Source organism: Thunnus thynnus, chromosome 6 (genome assembly GCF_963924715.1).
Source record: "Thunnus thynnus chromosome 6, fThuThy2.1, whole genome shotgun sequence".
In the NCBI taxonomy this organism is placed as follows: domain Eukaryota; kingdom Metazoa; phylum Chordata; class Actinopteri; order Scombriformes; family Scombridae; genus Thunnus; species Thunnus thynnus.
The window spans coordinates 21,876,030-21,894,722 of record NC_089522.1 but is presented as its reverse complement, the minus strand read 5'-3'; the positions used below and the strand labels follow the sequence as shown (position 1 = coordinate 21,894,722).

At 42.0% G+C, this 18,693-nt stretch overlaps 1 protein-coding gene across 6 annotated transcripts in view; it reads right to left on the bottom strand.

Moving 5' to 3' along the window:
* Nucleotides 1-17,951, bottom strand: part of tmcc1a (transmembrane and coiled-coil domain family 1a) — a 43,742-nt gene extending 25,791 nt beyond the window's left edge. The window contains exons 1-4 of one of the 6 annotated variants that reach the window (XM_067592619.1): nt 17,871-17,924; nt 16,737-16,817; nt 5,454-5,499; nt 3,936-4,862 (exon numbers count right to left, since the gene is read on the bottom strand). In XM_067592619.1, the coding sequence (XP_067448720.1) occupies nt 3,936-4,622 (687 nt within the window). In that variant the 5' untranslated portion in view covers nt 4,623-4,862; nt 5,454-5,499; nt 16,737-16,817; nt 17,871-17,924. Of the gene's footprint in view, nt 1-1,686; nt 2,059-3,935; nt 4,863-5,453; nt 5,500-16,736; nt 16,818-17,870 lie in introns of those variants that run through there. The other 5 variants (XM_067592620.1, XM_067592621.1, XM_067592622.1 and 2 more) reach the window with 5 other exon arrangements.
* Between the last annotated feature and the right edge of the window lie 742 nt (nt 17,952-18,693).

Below are 18,693 nucleotides of genomic sequence, written 5' to 3'. Positions count from 1 at the left end.
TTTTTAAATGTGTGACTAAGGAATTTATCATTTACTGTATGTGAGGGCAGCTGAATACTAGTTAAGGAAACATTCACATGTTAAAAGTAAAATGTAATGCAATGTGTAAGACACTGAGCACAAATAAATAAAATACAAGTTTAAAAAACAAAGGCATTCGTCAAACCACATTGCTGAGAGTATTTTCATTTTTAGGCTGCATCCAGCTGCAAGATTCCAGCTCAGCTGGAGGTTGCTCCTCTGAATAGTTTAAATCTGAGGCATTTTGTTTTGTGGTGGTTGAGGATACTGCAGGAGAACATAGCACGTTATCTGACATGAAAATCAAAGTATGGTGATAGACAATAGAAGACAAAGGATGAGCAGTAAGTCAGGTAGGCATGAAGAGATGTGGCCTGAGGGAAAGAGACGGGGTCATCCACCCAACCCGCCTCACCCTTCCAATATTTCCCAACATCCCATTTTTGGAGGGGACAAGGTTAGTGAACATTTGCAGACAGGCCCTGGAGGAGGTTATGTTCTCCAAAGACAAACACAGCCTCAGTCTCTCTCACATTCATACACAACAATCCTATGTTGTGAGAGGGCTAGCCTCAAGGCTTGGCTTCTGTTTCATCTCAACTCAGTAGCTAATATCCCACTGGTGCCTACTCCCCTGTTCCTCCCCATCCTCTGTCCTAAACAAGTCTTCCATCCTGACACTACACATTTATACCTTCCAGCCCTTCACTTCCTTCATCTGTTTTTACTCCATTCCTCTGAGAAGAGAGAAAGATCAGACTAGATAAGACTCCACCAGTCTGGGTGCAGGTCAAACAGTCTGAGATTGATTCTGTTTGCTCATGTGCGTATTGCTGCATGTACATTTTGATGCTCCCAGGCATACAGTATGAACATCCACTAGCACCATTACAGAGAGCTTAACATGACTGGGGAGGGTGTAGTCAATCAATTAATCAGCAGCTAATTGTAATTAATCCCACAGGCTGAGCACCAGCTGCAGAACAGCAGGCTCTTAACAGACCTAATGCTGAGTTTTAATACAGCACTTCTTCCCTCTTTAACAGCACTGCCACCTGGGAATAGATATATTAAACTCATGGACAGTTGTAGAGCAGACCGGCCTATGAGTGCAGATGAGTCATAAATACTGCCCGAATCAGCAATAATTAAATGTAATGTTTACCAATAATCAAATCCCTTGGTGACTCGACCTCATAGGCTGCCACTCTTACTACTGTAGCTTGAGTTACTGTTTAACAAGAGTTGAGATAAAGTGCAAAGACAGACCACTCAGTTACTGTACGGATCGAACAACCTAAAAGTTGAATAAATATGTGTATAACAAAAAAAAGCTGATTCGCAATATATGATTCAACTGGCTGATCCATACACTGTTTCCCCACATGAATCCATGTTTACCATTTTGATCGCTGTCCCGCACGAAAGCATTGACTAAGCAGCCAAAAAACATAAACATGGAACAAATAGCTGGAAGAGAGAAAGAAAGGATAGACAAAGAGGTGGAAAAAGATGTGCAAAAGCATCACACAACCATTATTCAGACAACAAAAGGCTTCACTGGAAGCAGAAATTAGAGACAAATGTGCCTTCAGCCATGACTGAAGGAGCAGCATGGAAATGGTTGTTTTGATGACTAAACAAGCTTGTGTGTTTTAAGCTTACCTTGGAGTACTGTCTACGAAGACTGAAGCGCTGCACCATCCTGACTCACTGACTGACTGGTGGACCCAAAGCCGGACCCCCTGTTCTACTCCTCTCCACTGATATCCCTCCTAAGTACACACCGCCTCACATAGTACACTCCACAGTCACACACACCAATACACACACACATACTGAAGGCACACAGGCTACCCTCCTCTCCAAACATCCATGTGCACACACATTTCTAGTCCACACTGCTTTCGTCTACTATGCAAACACAAGTGAGGAGAGAAAGAGAGAGAGAGAGAGAGAGTGAGAAAAAGAGGGAGAGGGAGATGGAAAAAAAAGGGAGAGGGAGAGCAAGCAGAGATAAAGACAGCTCAGTTGTGTTGCCCTCTACTCATATTCACAGTGATCCCCTGAGCTCTGTCTCCTCCTCTCACAGACACAGTCACTCGCACAAGATGCGCACACCACATGGTTGTCAATACACAAATGATTTCCAGTACACACACTCATGCAGAGTATATGAAAGACAGGAAAAAAAAACGAGGTCTTATAGTCACACATGTACACACCCTGCCACATCCTCTTGTGAAACACTAAGAGAGAACTGATAACAAGACCACATCAACACACACACACACACACACAAACACACACAGCCAGTGCTCAGCTCTCACTCATCTAGGACGAGGCAAGGTTGCCTCCTGCTTCCTGTCAGTGAGCCCGAAGGGTGGGGAGAGGAGGAAGGAGGGAGGGAGGGAGGGAGGAGGGGGGGGGGGAGATGGGAGAAGAGAAGGAGGAGGAGGAGGGACCAGCTGACTGTCTATACGAACTCTCTCCAGGGACAGAGGGAGGGGAACAGGGAGGGAAAGAGAGAGAAAGAGGGGGAAAAGGCTAGGGGAGCGCATGGGGGACATTGTTGAGAAAAAGAAAGAAAAACAGAAAAAAAAAGTCAGGAAAAAAGAGCAATGAGAGAAGAATTTATCATAACGTTTATCAATCCACAAATTCAGACGAGCTAAGAAACCCTCGACCTCCACTAACAGCGGGATGTCACACACCTCCAAGGTCGGCCACGCTGTTACTATGGCAACCCAAGCAGGGCGTAGTTCTCAGCAGCTTTTTCAGGGTAAGCACAGCTACTGCTTGGATGACCTGAATGACATTGCTGTGTAGCTGGGGGGGGGGGGGGTGGCTGTAATGATGGTTTGAGATGAGTAAGACAGGTTATCATCTCTGCCAAGGGCGAGCAACAGACCTGGCTCTCATCCCTGCTCCAATATCCCAGGTGAAGTCATTCACACAGATAACTGAAGGATGCTTGATTTTACGGATGAAGAGAGGGGGGAAGATTTATATTAAGTTCGGCTCACAGATTAAAGCTGTCAGTTAACGTGGACATCAACGCCCGCTGGTCTAGACTTGCTGCCCATCGCTGTATAGATTCACTCTATCTCTGACACACTGATACTGTGTCCTTGGCACAACTGATTTCATTAACCCAAGGATCAGTCTACTCTACCACAAACCATGCTCATAATGCCAACACAACCTTTACATGAACCAAGCCCAGTGCTGCTCACAGCAGGTTAACTGGTCTGACGGCGACCTCTGGTGGTGGATGAAATAAACTGTAATCTGGAATACTTGAAGTGGTTAAAAATCATGATTTGAGGTTGAGATTAAGATGAAATTGTAAAGTGCTGCAGGGTTTTAACACAGGAGTACACTATACACAATAGTACACTGGCTGGCAAACAAATGTATTTCAAATAGACATTAATAGATGATTATCCAGGCAGAATACAAAAGGAAGGATAAACACGTTTGATGTTTATTACAGGATTTACTGTTGCTACTGTAGGAAAAAAAAAAATTAAGTCATTTGCTTTTATCACCGGCTGCTGTGTAATATACCAGTGTGTATCAACTGTATGTGTGTGTGCATGTGAGTGTTTTAATTGTCATAAAGCTGTCCTGTGTTTACTGTGCTTGGATTAATGCTGTTATAGAAAAGGCCATAAAAAAATATCTTTGCACTCGATCAATAGTCAGCACTGAGCAAAATCAGACGGCAGTAAAGACTCTTTCTCTGTGGTCACAACTGAGACAGCAGAGAGTGTTTCCACAGCAGCAAGTTGAACCACAGCTTTTGATTGACAGCTCACTGATAAACAAGGCCTGACATCAGTAAAAGGGGAGAGGAGACACATCAATCGGCCTGTGCAGTGATAATATAATTCACGGCTACTGTCACTTACCCTGTCTGTCTCCTCCGTGGACTGGTACCCTGATGACAGCACCACATCACCGCCAGCGTATCCAGGGGCGGGGCTGCTGGGTGTGGTGTCGGTGGTGGAAGAGGAGCGTGGGCGGCTGGTATGCTGCTGCGGATCGTGGGTATAGCGACGGTGCGGGGCCTGGGGGCTACCTCTCAGGAGAGGATCACGGTCTCCGCTCCCAGATCCCGACCCGGACCCTTTACTGCGCCGACTCTGCAGGCTGGTCCCACGCCTCATCATGCCCGCAGCGGCTGAGCCCTGGCCAGCTGCGGAGGGAACCACAGGAGCAGAGAGGCGGTCAGAGTCAGGACAGCAGGACCCCGAGGCGTCCTCAGAGGCAGAGGGGGAGGTGCCACCTGCTGACACTACAGAGGAAGATGAGGAGGAAGACGAAGAGGTGATGGTGGGGCGAGAGAGGATGAGGCGTTTACGCTGCTGCTGGAACAGCTGTTTCAGTCCCTGGCCAAGAACCCCCATACTCTCCCTGGCGTTTTGGCTCATCTTACTGAAGGAGGGGTGCTCTGACTGGGATGAGGCCCTCTTCAACACTGGGCCCTGTGACCCCCCTGCCACTCCTCTAGCTTCAGGACCTGAACTCGGGCCCACCCCCTCTTGCTCCCTTTGACTGTTGTCCCCCTGCTGCATTTGCTTCTGCTGACCTCTCATGAATATTAAGGAGTAATTAACAGTCTGATATGACTTCTCTCTCTATCTGTCAAACATGCAGAAGTTGGAACATGACAATGGATGAAGGAGAGACTAGAATACAGCAGAGTATAGTAGAGAACAGTAGAAGTGGAGATGGGACTGTTTGATGGAGGGTTGGATCAGCTCAGTGGTGGTCAGAGGGACGGGTCCAAAAAGGGAGCATGCATCTTTGATTCAGGAACGAGTAGCCATGCTGGTCTAGCACAGAGAGAGAGGAGATGGATTATGAGAGGCTTCAATGTTGCCTAGATCCAGAGACAATGCAATTACTCATTTTCACTTTAACTTAAAACCATTTGCATGTTTGAAATTTCATTCAAATGGCTGAACGTGTGAACGCACAGTAATCAGACTGTAGTTTTACAGTCTGTTGGCAGACAGCATTCAAGTACCAATATGAAGAATCAACTATGCAACCATAATTTAAAAATAATCAAGGATGAATACAGTATCTTTGGTTGAAGATGCTATCAGAAAAGCTGCACCGGTGACAGCTGTGCCGGTCTTCTGAATCATTCAACATTCAAACGGGCCAATGTTTCAAGAGCAAATACAAGTAATAAAGGATAACAAGGTGGATCCAAGTAGGCTAGCAAGATACAAAGATCACACAGTAAAGCATAAATGAATTCAAATGTAAGCAGGGACATGCAGGCTAAGAAAATAAACAACCACCTGGAGGGGGATATAGTCAGAAAGGCACAAGAGGCAGGTGGAATGAAGAAAAGGAAGGCGAGAGAGACGGAGAGAGATAAAGACTCACATCAGAAGGAAAAAAAAACAACCTACCATCAGCCCAACCGTCAGCCTAGTATGACTCAGTCTTCTGGATTACCTGAGAGGGAGGTGGATAGATGGAGGGAAACCAAAGAAAGAAAAACAGAGAATAATTTTTAAGATTCAAAATTTAATTTTCCATGCACTCACTGACCTCATAGTCAGACAATCAGACGTCTCTTTCTGCCTGCAATCAATAATCACTTTCCCTGTGAGCTGTGAATTAGCCAGGCATACAGAACATGTGCGACACTGTGTGACACAGCTTAGTATGTGTGTTTGTGTGCCTTCAGGAGCTCATTTAGTATACCCAAAGGCATCCCTTCCTTATCCTGTGGCGGTGTCAAGAGACAAGGGTTTCCGCACTAGAAACAACCAACAGTGCAGTGTCACAAACACAAGCGTGCGCAGTGTGTGTGATCGCCTTCTGCAGCCTTGCACACCGCCAAGCTGCATCTAAGTCAGTGACAAAACCAAGAGGATAGATTCCTGATAAAATACAAGCCGTCTTCCTCGAGAAGGAACCTTATTGGTGGAGCAGTGATCACCTCACAGATAGAGCCACAGAGAGGCAGTCAAGTCAGCCCAACCCTCCCTGCAGCATCAATAACTGCTCCCGCCGGGGGAGCAAAACAAGCGAGCCAGGAACATTCAGAGCCCTGGGGAGGGACAGTTACAAACTATATTCCTTTCAGCTGTACTGTCAGGTCATGAAGAATAACACAAAGTCGGACAGACCGGCGCAAACACTCACACACTTCTCACTACCGCAAGAATGTAATCTATGCAAATGAAGATGTGACAGGCTTGAGTCACGTTGCTGTGAGGATCATCAGCTGTTCAGTTTTATATTGGGTCCAGAGACAGACGGGGCATGAGAATGACGCTAATTGCAGGTAGCATACACACTCGCAACACTGTCACTGCCAAGAACAAGCGTGTTCATGCACATAAACACATTAACAGCAGCTTTTACTTTCTCCACAAGCTGATCTTCACTCTGCTTTCGTCTGCTCTCTACTGATGTGTTTAATTCAGAGGCTGTGTATTAATATGCAATGCCAAACAGTTAACTGTAACTGTTGCCTGCCAGAGAGAGAGAGAGAGCAGGTGTTGAACAGGTTCACTATAGTCACCTGCTAGCAGGCTGCTGCCTGTAGCTGTTAGTATATTGTGCTGTGAAGCATTAAGCAGTGCCTTTCATACTAATTATAACACACCTCCAACTTGGTATTTTTACTGATTACAGATAAGCAAGCTATTATACTGTGACACAAACTTTTGTAGCACTCAAGTTACTCAGCTCGTTTATAGTAACTGAAAATAAAAAAGTCAAGTAAATATCATTTGAAAGTATATGTTCAATGTAATGTGATGCAAAAATGAATTTAATTGTTCAACATGTTTCTTAATTAATTTAAACTAATTTTCACTTTTTTGTGGGGTCCCTTTAAGGGGGTACTCCATTGATTTAGTATTGCACTTCTATAAAGTTGGGCTACTTGCAAGTAACCATTAAAGAAACAATGGTTATAATCAATGAAACAGAGGCCAAAATATCCTGAATTTTAGTCCATAATGAGTCAAACTGCAACAACACTGGATCCTGCACTTCTCATCATGCCGTTTAATAGCAACTTTCATTTGATCCTCTCTGACTGGTCTTTCATACTCCACACACCAAATTTGTAACACATTTTTTCTTTTATGAGTTTGCTGTATCCAGGCTCAGGGCAAGAAAATCTATATTAGAGTATTATACCATATTACAGTCTCTGAATATTTATATAAAGACTTTAGAAAGCAGACTGTCCTTTTTTTAAAACTCCATATGGATTTTGTAATCTCACCAGCACAATCCTTTTTTTTTTATCATTCATGTTCTATGTGATTTTTTTTTTTTACCTGTCGAAATAAATAAAATCTCTTAGACTCAAAGATGTTTCTGTATAATTTCATATAATAATCATTACATGAACTTCCAATGTGACCTAGCACGTCAATTGATCAGTTCCTCATACAAGGTGAACAGTCATGTACACATACGTAACATACTTAAATTTAAATGCATACCAGATTATCCATGCATCTTCACACTGAGACAAGTGGCATTTTCTGGCAGTCACAGTTCCGTGTGGTGATTAGAAGGAAGGAGGGTTTCGCTGCTGTTTCAGAGCGAGTGAGTGGAGGGGTAAACCTAAGTTAATCCTGTCCTGAAGCTGAACCTGAAGCCCCGTCCCGACACCGGTGCACATCCCTCCCACTGTGTCCGTAAATCCCCTCCTTCATCCCCAGGCTGATCCCAACGCTGGATTGGATGTTTTCTTGATTGCCTACAGTTTTATATTCAAACTAAATCCTCTTTCAGGAGCCTTTAGAGGAGAAAGCTTTATTGTCAGACTTGATGTGCATACTTGTGTATGTGTGAGAGGTTCGATGTGAGCAAGGCTTGTCACTCCACCTTGATGAAGTGATAACGCAAAAAGAACAAAAACACCAGATGAATCTCCGAATGACGACTGACCCAAATACTTCTTTTCACTGCAGCAATATACTATTTTGACAGAGAACAGACTACTGCAAAAGAATGCACACCTAGAACAATATCTAGTAATGAGAGAAAATATTTATAATAGTTTGGAAAAACTTCTGCAGCTGTATCTGATTAAAAGGCTTCATTTGCTCCTCGGATCAACCATAAAAACATGCTAGTTGATGGATGTATTTTGCTCTATGTGAACCCTGTCCACCACAGAAACAGTTCACTGATTATCAGTGATGAACAGGTGTCAGTGACAGCCGGGGTCAGCAGCCTCAGTGAGTCAGCATGTTTCTCAGAAATACCACAATACTGTCAAAGGTGAATGACAAACAACCATATGGACAATGGCCTCTCTGGAACCGCGTCACCCTCACTCATAGCCTGGTATAAATTCACATACACACACCAACACACACACACACACACACGTCCTTGTCCCTAACTCTGTAGCTCATTCCATTCAGCTGAGCTGCCAGTCGTCCAGTCCTGCCGCCATTGTCTTTGGCCAGCCATACTGGAGAGACGGTGAAAGCGCAGCAGAGCTTTGGCACTGGCAGACTGGAAAAAAACCAAATCACACTCACAATTCATCATTTTGCAGACAGTAAAAATGCATGTGTGAGTTAACGATGATGATCTAAGATTCAGCTTAATGAATCAAAGATGAATCGTGATAAATACTTAACAACAATTATCTTCTTTCTTAAACTTTCTAGTTTCTTTGCTATATTTAATCAAGCTCTGTCAAGTGCTTGTTTAACAATGAATTACAGTATCACAGCCTCCGGTAAATATTCACTTTGGCTCTCTGATAGAAAACAGCTGCAGCCTCATTCTGCCAGGAAGGTCATATTGACGAAGATGTAGCACTCAAGTGTTATAATCACATCCATTATCATTATTGAACAAAGAGGACTATCAAATATGATTACTTAAAGAGAGGTTAAGCCCTCAGAGTTACAGTGGTCAGGATGTCAGCAAATAGCTAAGTGATAAAGCCGACAATCTGCAATTTAGCAGATTGTGAGATAAATTATGTATCAGCGCTGTGCAATGTATTACAGTCTCTGCATGTAAAATTTTGCCATACAGTAACTGTAAACCAAATACCTACACAATCATTTTTAAATTCTACTTTTTTTTTTTAACATAAAAAAGTTGCAAACTGGGCATGATAAACACAAAGTGAAGGTCAATCTGGCCCATGGACTTTGACACTGAAGCAGCCATGTTGTTGTTCATTGCTGAACATACATTCAGTTAACTCAAAATATGGCCATAGCTTAAACAAGCCCATGCAGTGTTCCAGAAGAGTCTGAGAGCTGGCGTGGAATAGACCGCTCTTTGTTCCCTCTGAGCCACACACAGGCCCATCGCTGCTCTTTGTGCTGTGCCTCTTTCACTGACAGACACACATCAATAAGAGGGGAATTAGGCCAGAGAGTTCTGGCAGTGATGTTTGTGTGTGAGTGCATGCGCAAACTTGTGTGTGTGCGCGCATGTGTGTGTGTGTTTGAATCAGACAGAGATAGAAAAGGATAGAGAAAGAGAGAGATAGCGGGAATTATATTGTGTGGAAATGTGCATATGTGTACTAACGTATGTGTGTTTATGAGTGTGTGTTGTCTTTGACCGATGGAAACTGGACCATATCTCATTCAGCAGCTGAATAATGACAGCATAGGCAGGAAACAGGAACAATCGTTATTGTATTTGTGTGTGTGTGTGTGTGTGGCTTGGAGGCAGATAATAGCATGGTTGTGTCAGTTCTGACAGTGCAGGAGATGACTTCAGCATACTGCAATAAGTGTGATAAGAGACACAACTGTTTATATCAGACGTGGAGAATGGGTAAGTGAGAGAAGAGACACAGAGGGTTACAGAGGGAGTGAGAAAGGCTAGAGTGGATCAAAGGTACCCGACGGTCCACAGGGTGTTTCGCCTGGCCGTGTCGGGTTCAGCCCGGGCCTTCAGCACTGAGTGTGTCTGAATGAAGAGGTGAATGGCAGGTAGTTCACTGACAGAGGCAGGCACAACGCCCTATTGTGCAAGATGTAACCCACAGGGAGGACCGGTTGCCAAAGTTATGCTCAGCTTTTCAGGGAAAGGACAAACCAGAAGACACACAATCACTTACACCTACACATGAAGACAATTAAAAAACATTGTGTTTGCTTATAAACACTACAGACTTAAAAAAGTGAAACAATTAAAAATGTTGTCTGCTTGTACAGCTGCCACAAATGCTAATATCCAAAACTGATTGACACCTGGTATGTGTAGGAAACTGACCTGTATACACTCCAAAATATGTTAAATCTTGAGGTTGAATATGGAGGGCAAAACCTTAAAATGCGGATGTGGAAGTTTGTCTTACCTAATATTGATTCATTTTTATCTCTTGGGCAACAGGAGACTATCTGTAACTTCCATCTTCCATCACCACCCACACTCATACTGCTGTGACAATGTTTTTGCATTGCCAATATTTTTGAATATGAAAAGAAACAAAAATCTAGATCACAAAAAATCCCCTAAAATGTTCATATGCACACATATACTCACACACACACTCACACAAAGGGAACAACAGGTGGTATATTGGGTGTGAAGCAAGTCTGAGTTATTAAAGACTACCTAACAGAGATCGCGAGTGGGAAGCTGCAAAGCCAAAGTGACAAAGAAACAAATTATTTAAATTTAATTTCCACAGAAGAGATGTCATGGTTGTGCAGAGCAGTGTCACATGTATCTCATGAGCGTTCCCTTCTGTGGTATAGATTTTGCAGAGGTGTCCAACAGTGAACAAATGCACAGCAGTGCATTGATGTGAAACATAATTGATGACTGGCTTTGAGTCATCAGACTGCATGTTGAACATTATGCAGGAAGGAGCTGTGCATATACTGGTAAAGCCTTGTTTAAGTCACCATTCTGCATCTGTGCTCAACACCACAGTAAGTGCCTTGATGAATAATTTACCACGTGCATAGAACTGACACTGGTCCACGTTGACAACGACTACAACAACACTCAGTGCAGACCTAATGTGGCTGACCCAATGAAGACTGATGGTGTTGGCACCTAATTCTGTTGCTATTTACTTAGTAAGACAGATGTTCTTAAAAGGGGGTTTTCCAGTGGACAAGAGAAGAAATTAGAAGAGCACGTAATACATGTCAAGCTCTGCAAAGTGGCTTCACTTACTAACCTGATAGGTGTTTAACAGTAGCCAGGCCTCCAACTTGGCCAGCATAGCTCATATTCCACTAGCGCTGGCAGGACATCATCAACTGTCAACAGGCGGGAAACCACCTACACACCAGCTGAAATCTTAAACCACAGATTGTGTTAAAGGCGCACGGCGATATGTAATGTGAAAGGGAATGTGTGTCAGGGTCAAAGCACACAACTGTGCGACCAAAGAGAGCAACCTGCCAGGTTATCAGGCCAAAGGGCGTCTGGTTCTTTGTATCGCCAGCAGGTGAGAACAACTTTACGCAGTCAGATATAAATCATCTTCATCGTCACCTATTTAAATAACTCTTCAGTCTGATCTTGGAGCTCAGGTAATCAGACACCGGGTTAGTGGGGCTCAGCACATCTGAGCTCTGGCCTTGAAGGTTTCATTACAAGTGTGATACCGGGTTCAACATGTAGCCTGGTCAGCAATATCGAGAGAAGATTTAAATTTAAATTTAAATAAGATATTCCTCCTGACCTCCAAACCTTGATATCCACTCTTCATAAGTCAATTCAAAGAATATTCAACAGAAGACACGAACAAACTGAAGAAAAGTGATGATAAAATGCTGCGGTGCTGTGCAGAGAGCATGTCATATATACATACATATACATATATACTGTAATATCATACTTGTCCTGATAGCTGAGTGAGCCTGATATGGATACTCAAGAATGAAATCCTACCTGCTGTGATGAATATAAGCTACACTACTGCAATTTTCTTTTTACCTACCTAAATAAATCCTCCTTAGATAAAATGCTGCTGCTGTGAGGCTTTTAACACGATCCAGCAGATGTTCACACATTATACCTATTTTAACCTCTTTACATTTGCTTCCTGTTAATTTTAGAATTCATTTCAAAATCTTGGTGCTCACTTATAGAGCCCTACATGACCAGGCTCCACATTATATCGTGGACCTTCTGCACCCTCGCGCCATGAGCCGAGCTCTTAGGCCCTCCAGCCAGGGTCTTCTAAGTGTCCCTCAGACACATTTGAAGACTTGGGGAGATCGTGTATTGCAGTCAGCAGCACCTAAGCTTTGTAATAGTCTCCCTAAAAGTCTGAGATGTCTGGATTCTGCAGAATCTTTTAAAAGCAGTTAAATACCCATCTGTTCAGACAGGCATTTAGGTAGCATGTGGTATTTTATGTTTAAACTTGTGTTTTATGCTTGTTTTTCTCTCCTGTGTGTTTTATTTGTTGTTCATCTTTGATGTATTTATTGTTTTTGTGTGTGTGTGTGTGTGTGCCTGTGAAGCACTTTGTGTCTAGTGTCTGTGAAAGGTGCTATATAAATAAAGTTTTCTTACTTACTCACTAGTGGCTTAAATATTTATATCTCATATCATTTCATGGTAGTGATTCTAATACTAAAACACAGACCGTGGACAGTTTTAAAGTGCAAGCTCTTGCCGTGTGACCCCTTCTTCTTTCTGCCTCTGTCTTCAAACAGGAAGGGATCAGAGGGAAGCAGGCAGCTCGTTGCCACTAGAAACCACAGCCTTTATAAAGGAATTTCACCTTCATTCTGAAAGTGTGGGAGTCAGTCCTACTGGAGACTATAAACCCAGTCTGTATACAGCTACAGTAAAGGCCAACCCAGTCTCGCGCAGTTTGAGAAATAGTCACCAAACTTAATCTATAGATTCGTATACATGGACACGAATTTTCCTTTTTTTTTTCATGACACTCAGCACGACTTTAAAACTCATGTATTTGAATTGGTGTATCTTTTAAGGCCTGCACCATGTTTTTTTTCTGTCAGTTGGGACTCAGGAGCACAGAAGCTGAATTGCTTTTTTCTTATTTGTTGTTTTTTTTAACTGTAACCGCCACATTATACAACATTTAATCACAAGATTTTATCCTTGTTTTTATTTCTTTACTGTAATTTTATCAGTCTGCATCAGTCTGGTGGGTGGAACAGAGGACGTGTTAATGTTCTTTTAATGACATCTTCAACATTTCTTAAAACAAAAACATGAAAGCGTTCTTGATAACGCAACAATATGATTAATATGGTTAATGTTAAGGTCAATGTTAAGGTCATCAGCTTTAATCATTTCTCCTCCGATTCTGAGAAATAAAGTTTTTTTTTAGGCAGCACAGTACAGCCAATCTGTTTACGTGTATGTGGTTTTTTGATGAATCTCTGATTGCAGCAGAGATAAAGAATGTTTTCAGTCTGTGGCATTTAAATTAAGCTGCACTATGACACCTCTCCTACCCTGTGGGCAAACCCCTGCTGGAATAGGATGAAGGTGGGTGAGAGAGAGAGAGAGAGAGAGAGAGAGAGAGAGAGAGAGAGAGAGAGAGAGAGAGAGGAAAAAGAGTGTTTCCTTTCTGAGATACAATGCTTCCTCTTTAATCATGGCTGGATCTTTGGTCGAGAGAACGGAGCCAAATCCCTGCCTGAATGATGCTGAGATTTTTTTAGACTCTACTGAGCTCAAAAAGGATGATCTGAATCCCTTACTGAAGTATATTATTTGCTTGGGGGGGGGGGGGACAAAGAAATTAAATATTGAATGCATAAAATTAAAACCGCTTCACAAAACACTACATAACTGTGTCATGATGTTGAGTTAATTCACCTCAGTGTTGTTGGTATGCAGTAAAAATTACACCGGTCAAGGTAACATGAACCCAATTAATATTCCTCAGTAATAGAGCACAGAGCATCTTCAATATTGATAAATAATGATACATTTTTAATGCTTCAGTACACTTCACCATACATATCATGGTGATTTAAAGGGATACTCCAGTGATTTACAATTACACTTTCATAAAGCTGGGGAACTAACAATTGCTTCATTATTGATTGATCCATTAATCGCTTGGTCTATAAAACATCAGAAAACTGAAAAAAAAAATCCCCCTCACAATATCCTGGAGCACAAAGTGATGTCAACAGATGGTTTGTGTTGTCCGACCAACAGCCCAAAACCCCAAAATATTCAATTTACTGGAGAAATGCTAAAGCCAAAAACCAGTATACTTCTCACATTTAAGAACCTTAAACCATTTGTGTGTGAGAAAAGACTTAAAGATCCCCTCCAGATGTGTTTTATGACATCTAAAAACTCTCCGCTTGGAATAACAATTTGCGACTAATGTTTTTTTCCACAAAAAAGTTACATTTCTTAAAGATTCTTAAATTTACATCTACTCCTCCCTCAAATCCAGAATCTATGGACATGCAAATATGTTTCCTTTCAAGATGTCTCCTACTTCACTGAAAAGTCAATTTTCAGTGTTTGTGCACTGGAGGCTTCAGGTTTCCACATCGTGCTAGTATAAGTTGTATACTGGACTACGACTGGCTCCAAACTAGTTGTGATGTCACAAATTATGCTCGCAGGTAGACGTGTTAAACTGAGATTGAAACTTTCCCCTTCAGCGTGATGAATGTGAAAACAGTCTTCTAGTGTCAAACTCAGCACATATATCATCAACTAATTAACAAATTAACTAATCATTGCAGCTCTAGTGATTTTATGTTCAGCTCCAAAAACACTGGATCCTACACTTCCCATAATGCAACTAAATAGTGTCTTTAACCAGACCCTCCACGCCCTTACCTTTTAACACAGACTTTCTGTTTTGAATTTGCGGACTCAAGCAACTCAAGCTGACGTGACCTGATGACATCACTATGACATCATCAGGCAATCTTTTCTGACAAAGCTCCTCCAGAGTCACATCAGACATTAAACAGATTGGGTGGATTACATTATTACTTTAATGTAACCCAGATTTCTAGAGGTGATCAAGTTTTTTCCTCTTTTTCTGCCCCATATGGCCTGTTGTCCTGTTCTGTGGTCCACATCACTGGTAACTCCACTGTTGACACAGAGAGAATGTGCGAGTAAAATCTGGCCATCTCTCATTTGATATTCGCCAAGTGTGTAAAGGCACACACAATTTATTTTATATATTTTTATATCATGATATTTAAGTGAGTAAACTAACTAACTAGCTACACAGTCATGTGTCTCCTTTGGCCGTCTCCTTTCAAGGTGCCCTCACCAATCAGAAGGAATCACAAGTGGGACGACATAGACTCCCTCACCAGCTTCCCACTGGCACGCACTGCCAATTACCAGTATAATAGTTGGAACACACAACCAAGCACAATGTACCACTCCCGAGAATTGAACCAAGGTCTCTGTGTTCTCTACAGTATACAACAAATCCTGTTTTCATCTGCAGCAGTGGGGAGCAACAAAAGCAACAAAGTATTATCAAGTTATTAATTAGGGCAAAACATAACACCTTATAAAGCATCCATTTAATGTTTGTCTATGGACAAACACGGTCACACTCACGGTCAGACCTATGAGCGATTTAGAGGCCAATTAATGACCGATTTACCTAACCTGCATGTCTCTGGACTAGTGGAAGAAATTAGAGCAGTCAGAGTAAGTGTAATTTATTCAAACAGACACTACTACATCATACATAACTTTATTTACGTGAGAGTTTCACGCTGGTATTACAAACAAATATCAGCAAAAGCAATGTTTTTGTCTATATAACTGGCATGCAGAACATGACATGAAGTTATTCCACTTATTGATTTCGCTGTTATCAATAAGACCCAACAGTAAATTGTACATAGATTAGATTAGGAACACATACTCCACTTTTTATGTTCATGTAAACAACCAAAAGATTAGAGCCAATCTAGAGGAGAGACACACCAAAGTAAAACAATATCGTATCTGCCATCTTCATGAAAAGTCTTCACTACAGCAGTTTTTACCAATATGGTAAACAAATAAAACCATCAAATGTATAACTTTCTCTCTCTAATCCAGTGCCTGCAGCTCTGTTGAGAGAAATGCAGTCTTCCTGTACACACAGCCAATTAATCAGCCACCCCTGTGACAGCCATCCAAGCATACAGAAAGCTGTGTTAATCTTGTGATCTGATCAAGAATAAGTACATCTTCGCCACATCAGAAGCTGAAGCGCCACATGCAGCTGAGCACAAATCAGAGGAGGAGGCCACTCCATCTTTACAAATTACTGAGATCTATTTTGTAAGCAACACGCACACAAACACGCATACCTGCATGTATGCAAACACATTACCTTCATACAAAGACTCAATTCTAAGCTCAGCTCCCAAAAGGGAAGGCACAACATGAGTGCAGCGTGAACAGGAGGAGGAGGAGGAGGAGGAGGAGGAGGAGGAGGAGGAGGAGGAGGAGGGCAGCGTCATCGTGGTGGTCTGACCGTCGGAGTGAGACAAGAATGGCTGCGTTAGCAGTGCCCTGAAGGGGCAGTCAAGCTCTCAGCCACTTAGCAGAGTATGCTGGACAGATAGTGCGATACAGTATTTATCATGTCACTCCAGATCCTTCCAATCCGCTAAATGTGCATCTATTATCCATGCAGTGCAGTGCCAAAACCATCAGGATATAAATATGATCAGAAAAGAAAGATGGGAGCAGTTATATGAATGGATGTGTAAAGAAAGTGGACGAAAACAAACCTTCAATCCATGATCAAGACGCTGGAGAGGCATTCCTTCATTGTAGAGGAGATGACAACCTGCTACATCAGGCCCACAGGTCTTCAACAAAGAAGAGAAAGAAAGTGAGATGGAAACTGTAATCCTTTAAATGCTTCCTTGGCACACTGTACTCTGCATTTGCCAGCTTGTTTGAGTGTGTGAGAGTGTGTGCTGTATATCTCTGTCTGTCTCCCAGACACTGATAATAATAGGCTGCAGGGGGAGAAAAAAAAGCTCCTCTGCATGAACAGTGAAGAATACTAAGCATCAGATGGAATGAGGCTGCGGATGTCCATCCTTTCTAGGCCATGAAATGTCTTTAGCCCATCAGATTGCATTAGCAAGTTGAGACTAAAATAAACCCTGCTGAAGGTTTATTAAAACTTGTGTAGGTTGAAAGCAACTAACAGGATCCTGGCTTATTGCATTGGCCACAGACAGTGACAGCATTTAGATAATAAAACGAATTACCTGGAAATAAACCCCTGTATGCAACTTTTGTTTTGCTGCAGAGTCCATAATAAGCTAGCAAATCATAAAGCTAAAAGAGAGTGTAAGAGCTAAACTGTCATATTTACTAAGTTTATTTGTCTTTTTGCTGTTTATTTCAAGCAAAGTAGAAAATGAGACAACTCTGTTGCACATATAACTACGCTATCATACAAAATGTCATGAAACGTTAATGAAGTACGGTCCGTCAGCAACACAGCCGCCTATGAATGACACAGTACGATGACACCACATGAGATGACATATAGCGACCGTTAGGAAAAGATAAGTCCAAAAAAATTCACTGTGGAGTAACGTATAACGTACTTGTGGCCCTCTATACAGGTAAAGTAATTTCAACAGATAAGCCTTCGTATTTGCTGTGGAATCACATTAAAATCGTTTAAATGTTACTTCAGCACCAGTCAGTGTTATCAGTAACAGCAGTGTGTTAACGGACTCAGGTTGACAGTCCCGTTACTGCTAATACGATGAAATATCAACATCGACACTCTCTAACAGCTCTTTCTCGCGGCACAGAGACGCAACACACATCACACACACGCACAATGTTACGCTAAATCTGCGCAAAAAAACTAAACTAAAAACATATTTCACACTTACACGGCTGGATGGCAAACTGTTGGAGCTGACACAGACGTTCAGTGAACTGCACCCCTCCTCCGTGTGCCGTCCGCTCCGCGATCCGCCCTCCCACCCCGCTCTGACGTCAAGACGTACGACGTAACCGGAGAGGAGGAAACAAAGATTGTCTATTAAGGAGAAGTTCCACTCCGCTGCATTTCTGGTGTAGGCCTGAAAAAAAAGTCCTGTTAGTAACTTCTAACCACACACGTGTTTTAGCTCAGCATCAAGCTAAATTAAAGTCAGTGTATAATTATATAACTATTAATATCACAACTAACTATTTTTCTTAAAATGTTTATATGCAACATAGAGTTGTCCAGTTGGCCGCACGGAAAAATATGTCAGGAACTCATCTGTTAAATTAACATCTATGTTTATTTAGGATAATTGACTGTTTTTCAATTCAGACTTTAATGTCACCCAATCTCATCATTTAAAATTATGCACACCACAATAACGCAAATAGCACGAGGATGTCGTCTGTTGTACAAATTGTAAAGTAAATTTATGATTTGTGATTTTGGACTATATCAATAACTTTAGTTTTGAAAAACTTGCTATGCTGCTGCAAGTCCTTTACAGTAAGTACAATTACACTTACAATGGAAAAAGCTAATTGGCAAAATCCTGGAAGTTTTCAGTAGATTCAGACATGTCATAGTACAGTAATACAACAAACTAATAAGTCAAGTTTAAAGTTAAAAAATAAAGCACCTGAGATGAGAAAGAGCCATTGTGACTTGAAAAAAAGTGTTCAAAAAAAGCAGGTAGGAAACATGTCAGTAAATAAACAAATGTA